The 6,957-nt window shown below is 48.6% G+C and overlaps 1 protein-coding gene across 5 annotated transcripts in view; it reads right to left on the bottom strand.

The window, feature by feature from the left end:
• Nucleotides 1-223: 223 nt before the first annotated feature.
• Nucleotides 224-6,957, bottom strand: part of MTMR2 (myotubularin related protein 2) — a 62,999-nt gene continuing 56,265 nt past the window's right edge. For all 5 annotated transcript variants that reach the window (XM_082043629.1, XM_082043630.1, XM_082043631.1 and 2 more), the window contains 5 exons: nucleotides 6,189-6,395; nucleotides 4,527-4,619; nucleotides 2,854-2,967; nucleotides 1,310-1,486; nucleotides 224-391 (listed from right to left, as the gene is read on the bottom strand). In XM_082043629.1, the coding sequence (XP_081899755.1) occupies nucleotides 230-391; nucleotides 1,310-1,486; nucleotides 2,854-2,967; nucleotides 4,527-4,619; nucleotides 6,189-6,395 (753 nt within the window). In that variant the 3' untranslated portion in view covers nucleotides 224-229. The remainder of the gene's footprint in view (nucleotides 392-1,309; nucleotides 1,487-2,853; nucleotides 2,968-4,526; nucleotides 4,620-6,188; nucleotides 6,396-6,957) is intronic.

The following is a 6,957-nucleotide window of genomic DNA, read 5'->3' as shown; positions in this document are numbered from 1 at the left end:
TGCAATTAGCTTGTGTGATAATCTAGCCACTGAGAAGGTTAATTGCATAGGGGGCCTTGTTTGTTTGTTTTTGCCTAAGCTTCCTCTAGTGCTACAGTACTAATAAATTACCCTGGAGAGAAATAAATAAATAGGTTGGCATCTCCCAGACACCGCACTGGAAATCCAGAGGGTTTCAGAAAAGCTACCCTGATGGTCCTGGGAAGGTACTCAGCAAAAAAAGTCCGTATTATACAACTGTCTGTACAGGAGCGACGCACTGTGCGGGAGAGCCAGCTCTCTCCGAGGACGACGTGGAGCGGTTGGTGATTTCTCTCTGCAGCTCCTCCACTTTCTTCTGCAGCTCAGCCCGCTTGGCAAGGAGCTCCTTGTAGCGGTTGTGCACAGGTTCCTGCAAGAGAAGGGGAAGCTGAGCGCTGTGAGGGGAAACCGAACCACAAAGCGTTGCCTTGGCCTAGGGATGCTCATTTTTATCCATCATGCACAGTGCAATGGTGGCTACACAAAACTTTGTGCATATTTTGAAAGATGATCATTACAGAACTCTAATCTCTGACATTTCTGGTCGACACTGGCATTTCAGCCTGGCCATAATTTCAGGGCTTTGGGGGGAAAAAAAATACAACACAGATTTATCTAAATATTTTCACCTACTTCTGACTGTTAAACAGTTAGTACTGGAAAGCATTTGTTTGGTTCCTGTACCTAATGCCCCGGATTTACACAACTCTGTTAACTGCAGTTGGACACGGAAGCAATCCAGGAATTTTTGTCCCTTTCTATTAAAAAGTGATTTCAGCATTTAGAGCCATGTTCAAAGCGCTTGCCCTGGGCAAGTCAGCGTGTCCCTGCTGCCAGCGGGCAAGAGCGGAACGAGGGCTGCGGGCAGAGCCCTGCGGGCAGAGCGCTGCGCCGCAGGCAGCCACAGCCATTGCTGGGCATCTAAATACAAAACTCACATGTAAAATCCCACATCTGAAGAAGTCTTAGGTTTTTAGGCTCTTTTATAAAGAAGAGAGTATTCAGATTATTCTTCCCATATTCTTCCCAATATCTTCCCATATTCTGAGTGAAAAATTGTCCTAACTGCTGAGTATCTTCAGCTCCTGCAGATGTCACAAGGTGGCGACCTCCGGCTGAGCACCCACAGCAGCCAGCTGTCGATGCTGCTCTTCCATTGCTTCTATTGGAGTTTAGGCTTTCGGTTTTAGATTTAAGCAGCGGCAGTTTAAGTTTGCACATGACTTCTTGTGTTTCAAAAGGCTTGAGCTCCAAAATGACAGTGCTAGCAGGGCAGGAAGAGACGTACCTGCGGTTTCATCCGGGGGTTCCAGCGGATGTAGTAGCCGACCCACAGCTCGAGGTGCCGCATGCTGGCCACAGGGTACAGGACGTGGTTGGAGTAGCTCACGTACAAGGGGTTGGTGAAGTCTTCCAGTTGGCTGTTGATGTAAGACCAAAGCGACACGGTCTTTTTTGGAAGGCTCTGTAAAGGAAGGGGGTGGAGGAGGCTTTATTTCCCATGTGAATCCCAGCAGTTATCTACAAAGTCTAACAACATCTACATACGTTTGTCATTAATGCAGACCTGGCTGCCTTTTTGTAGCTTAAAAAAACCCCAACCACATTCTTTTGGTGTAGGGGAAGCAGCTGGGCGCTGGCAGGGACACGGGCAGCCTGGCACAGACACGGCTCCTCCTGCCCACCCAGCTGCCAACGCAGACCGGGAATCGCCATCGGCGCAGTGAGGGGGCACCGGCCTGTGAACTCTGTGCTTCAGTCAAACTTCGCCTCTTTGAAGTGCTCCTGGAGGACTTGCTGGAGTATTTAATTGCAAAAAATCATTTGACTTAGGCCCTGATCTAGTGGAATAATTAGGCCTGTGAATAGTCCCAGTGAAACCAGCGTTGAAGTGCTTTCTAGATTAAGTGCTTCACCAGGCCTTTAAAAAAACCCTCCAAACCCACGTGCAAACAGCAGGCAGGTTTTCTTCTTTGGAAATAACAATTATTCAATCACTGTGGACTCTAGGAGAACAGGGACCCTGATTTCACTACAGTACAATGCTATCAGTTCTGTATTAAATTTCTTTTATTATTATTTTTCACTGATGTGCTGTCAAATGTGATCACATCAAGTCCACACAGCACTGTCCTCAATGTACCTCTGTGATGTTAAGCTGCAACCTTTTGGTGCCAAAACGCTTCATCTTCAGGTAGGTGAGACAGAGGGAGTGTCACCGCTTTTCCTTCTGATTCCAGACCAGGTCTGAACAGGGCAGTGTCTGAATGGTCTGAATGTACACATCTATATGTTCCTCCCTCAGCAAACCAACCCCGACCTGACTGTGGGGTAGAGCTGGCTGCTGGCAGGACCCAGAGGCACGTCCTTCCCCATACCAGCAGCTCTGTCCTCTCCCGGAAAAATGCAAGCACAGCAACAACACACATTGACACCAGTTGCTGTCACCTACGTGTGCAGAATGACAGTACACGCTTGGTAGTTAAAATCAACCTAAAAGCACCACTGTGAGGAAAAGGGAGGGCAAAAAGGTAGCAGTTTCCACAGAACAGGTTGCATTAAACTGGAGTTCAAAGAAAAAATGCACTTCAACTACTCGGGAGACACCAGGAGCTATTGAGCCACCAGTGAGTAGCTGAAAGCCATGCTGACAGCAGGGGGTCTGTCCATTTCATTGCTCTGAAATGTGAAGTCTCCAACAGGCAGCAGTTTAAGCTGTCAAGAAAAGGGGCTTAGCATTACCCAGACCCGCATCTACCGCTGAGCGCTGACAAGACACCTCCCGCAGTCCCTGGCCAGCTGAAGCAGTGCCGGCCCCGTGCCTCCCCTTACCTCCTTCACCCTCTGCTGCTCACTGCTGCACAGGAACGTCCCGAACAAACAACTGTACAGGTGATCCAGGATGGTTATCAGGAAGTACTCGTTGAACTCAAATGCTGTAGGAAACTTCAGACAGAACCAGAAAATTAGGTTGGGATTTTAAGACAGGAACTGCAAGTAAACTTCCTCCAGCTTTGTGGTCTTGGTGAGGAGCTGGCCTCACTTCTTTGTTTCAAAAGCAGGATCTGTCTCTGTTCCTTCCCTGGCAGAATACTCAGGATCATATATTTTCATTCCAGGAGAAAGAGTTTCTCTCTTGGAAAGCTGCTTCACATGTGCAGAGAGGAATTTTGAGCAAAAGCCAGAAGTCGGAAGGGTTTGAGCGCTGTGTTTATACACACTGGGTGCTGCTCCAAGTGGAAGCTTGCTCTGCTCTGCCTGCCCCTCACACCGGACCACGCAAGGAGAAGGCAAACAAAAGGCTGAAGCACATGTGAAACAATGCATAAAACAAAATGGGAAATTTCCTGGGGCCAAAAGTAAAGGTTCTGTGTGTGTGACACAGCAGGGAGGCACCACAAAACACAGCTCAGCGGGAGGAGCAGGTGTGTGGGCAGGGGCTGTGTTTGCTGTTGATATTCCAGCCAGAAACAACCAGACCCAAGACAGGGAGAACTGAAGCTCCACCAAGGGACACTAAGAACATGTGCAGTGAACTGCCAAGACATGCTGGGGCTCTGGAGAGGAGAGCAGGAACTGCAAACTGCCCTTCTCTTCCCAGGCTGCCCCAGCTGGGACATCCCAGCCTCACCAGCTGTGGGTCAGTGTGCCTGGACAGCACCATGAAAGTGACTTTACTGATGGTAAAGCCTCCCTCTTTCTCTGCTTGGACACAGCGCAGCTTCATGTATAGTGACAGCTTTTCCATTTCACCTGTTTTAATCCACGATGAGCCCCACTTTTTCAGTAAACTGCCCGACCACAGCTGACATTTGCCATGTGACACTTTCTGTGTCACAGCACACACACAAAAAACCTTCCAGGTGCTGCATACCTGGGGAGAAGCCTCCCAACCATAGGGGATTTCTCCCAAACTGTGCCTCTGCCATGCCTGGTCTGAAGTGAGGCACTCGGCTCTGTACGCCATGTACGAATCAGGAGCAGATTGGTTGCCTTCAGAAGTTACAACGGATCAAATGTACACCTTGCTGTGGGTTGGTTATAGGATCAGCTGGAGCGCAGGAAACAGGGATCTGCCTGCATGCACCGTGCTACAGACTGACGTGAGCAGCTCACGTCACTCGTGCTTCTGAAGGCAGAGTGGGCTGCTGAGGGTGGCTGGGGTGCCTGTTCCTGGCTGTGACAAATGCAAGGCAGCTGTCCCCTGCGTCACGGTGGGGCAAGCAGCTTCTCACAAGCTCACATTTATCACAGCAGCACACAGGTAAGCAGCACCCGCTAACCAGCTGATCTGACTCAAGCTGACGTTGTGGCCTTCCTGTACACGTGCATGTTGAGGGTCTTTGCTAAACAGACTCCCAAGAAACTTGTTGCCAGACTGAAAATGAGCAGAAGCCCAGGATGGTGAGCCCATGCAGGTCAGCTTGGAAATTACTCCTGTGGCCGGACACCATGCCATGTCATGGTACAGTGGCTTTGTGGACACGTGTCACGCGGCAATTTACCTGTCTTGTCATTTGCCAGACACAGTCGATGAACTGGAGGAAGACAGGAGAGCGATCCGCATCTGCATGATTCTTATCTCCATGGCCAACCCTCTGAAACAGAGCAGGACAAAGAACAAGTCACATGGGGCTTCGTGGGGAAACTGCCGGGGTCACCGCTCAGTCACTCCTCAGTCACCCCAGCCATTACCAAGAGCTTTAAGAAGGCTGAAATGAGTCCTGGTTTTGCTTTGTTCACATCAGCGAGTAAAAGAGCAAAGGACAGCTACTCCCTTTGTCTTTGAAGTGAAATTTCTTTATGGGGATATTTTCATGCTAAATTAAAAGAAAAGTTGTTGGAGTAGAAGCTCCAGATGCTATGCTGGCATGGATTTCAGCTAATAGCTAAAGTTCAGAAGAAAAAAAAATGAGAATGCTTTTTGCTTTGGTTGCAGCTGTCGTCCTGGCTACTTCAGTAGTACAGCGTGTTAGCTCCGAGCAGTACCTACAGGCACAGCACGCGGCGATAACCGTCACACAACACCTCGCAGCCTCCAAGCGCTGAACAAACACTGTCCCAGCCCATCTCCCGCCACCTCCGGAGAGGCAGCGATGGAAGTGTCCCCAGAAACGGCCTCCAACCCCGACCGTGCTGTGTGGCCAAGATACGTGAGGCTTGATTCCTTATAACTATATAGTACATTAGTGGCTATATATCACGCAGGAGCTCTAAATACTGTACACAGACAGAACAAGAACATATAAGTCACAAAGATCCCTACCTCTTCCATAATACTGTTCTCCCCTCACCAAAGGAAACCAGTATCATTATCTTCTTTGTATAGACAGGGAACCTAAAATACTCATAATTCACACACCAGATAACAGTTTTGCTGCAGCAGAAGGTCAGTTGCTTAGTGCCTCTGTTTCCCACCTTCCTCAGTGCATTTGACGACACAGCCCACCAGTGCACGTGCTGTAAACAGACCTTGTTCTAGCCCTTGCCAAAATCAAACAGCCACAAAAGAAGAGCTACAAGCAAACCAAAACTGGAGCAGAGACTGAAAGAATACTACTGAAGGACCAAACCATAACAAACTGCTGTGTCACGAGTCCCCAGAGCTGCCTCTCTGCCACCTCTAGGGACATAATCACGAGCTACTCTTGGTCCAGTCTCAAAGTGTTGATCTTTTGCCTGAACAATTAAAAGGCTCCCCAAAAATAAAATGGGCCTGAAGAAAATGTGAGGTCAAGGCCATAACCAAATTCCCCAGCCTCTTCAGCACTAAGGCATTTGTTAGATTATGGTATCCAAGCAGTCTCAGAAAATGGACTGAACTGGAAAGACCAAAAATACCCTATTGGTCTCTGCCAGCTCACAGCAGAAATGCCTGTCCTGAACCCAAAGCACACTGCTAGCTCAAGCCTGAGCAGGGGAACACGACATATCAGTCAGGCACCTGAGAGATTTAATACCACCTGTTCCTCATATGTAACCAATACCACTTCCAGGGAAGTTAAGAGATTACTAAAATTATAGGCAGAAAACAGTAGCAGCAGCATTCACCTTTCTTTTGTGAGTTCAACTGGGAGACTTCTCACAGCAAAAGCTAAACGCCTTTGAAATCCTTCAAGGTGGACAACAACTTTCTGCTCAGTGCCTTCCAAGGGCTAGTGACTCACCAGCTGGAATCTGTGGCCAAAGCTCAGCCACTCCTTCTCCACCAGCACCTCAAAGCCCCTGATGGTTCGGTAGTAGCCATCCAACATGAGCAGTGACAGGGAGGTGAGCTGGGCTGTTCGGTCCCAGCCGTCACTGCAGTGCACAACCACAGACGTCTTCCCCGATTCCACCTTGTCGGCGATGCGAAGGGCTCCAGCCAGAATGAGCTGGGGCAAGAAAACAAAACAAAACACCAACAAGTTACAAAATCTCTCTGGAACACAAACTACAAATGAAAAATGGCTTGTGACAACACAGGACAAACCAAGGGCTCCATCTGCCTCGAGGAGAATGGTAAATCAGTTCCAACTACTTTATAACTAGGACAGCAAATTGGTGAACACATTTTTTTGTTCCAGCAAGATGACAACACATCTAAACTGTAGCATAGGCACAACTCTAGAAGAGCCCCTGCATTAAGCTCAGTCCTTGGACAGACCAGGATTTAAATGCAGGAGTGTTCCATGTCTGAATACGAACACAAAATGGCCATCAGCTTGCAATGGGCCCTTTCTGTATTAGCAGGAAGGCAATGTAAGCTGGATGTTTTTAGGAAAGAAAAAGCTTAATTTGAAAACCAATAGTTGTAGAAGCTGAAGCATTTTGCCCTGCTCATTCTAGTTCTGCTTGGATTCCTGACAGGCTGATGGGGCACAAACTCCCAACATCTGCTGGTCTGGACCAGGCAGTGATGACAGGACATCGAGGATCCCTGAGCCGAGAGCTTGG

The sequence above is a fragment of the Streptopelia decaocto genome (genome assembly GCF_964273445.1).
Source record: "Streptopelia decaocto genome assembly, chromosome: 1".
In the NCBI taxonomy this organism is placed as follows: domain Eukaryota; kingdom Metazoa; phylum Chordata; class Aves; order Columbiformes; family Columbidae; genus Streptopelia; species Streptopelia decaocto.
The sequence above is the reverse complement of the archived record's forward strand: the minus strand, read 5'-3'. Positions and strand labels throughout refer to the sequence as shown.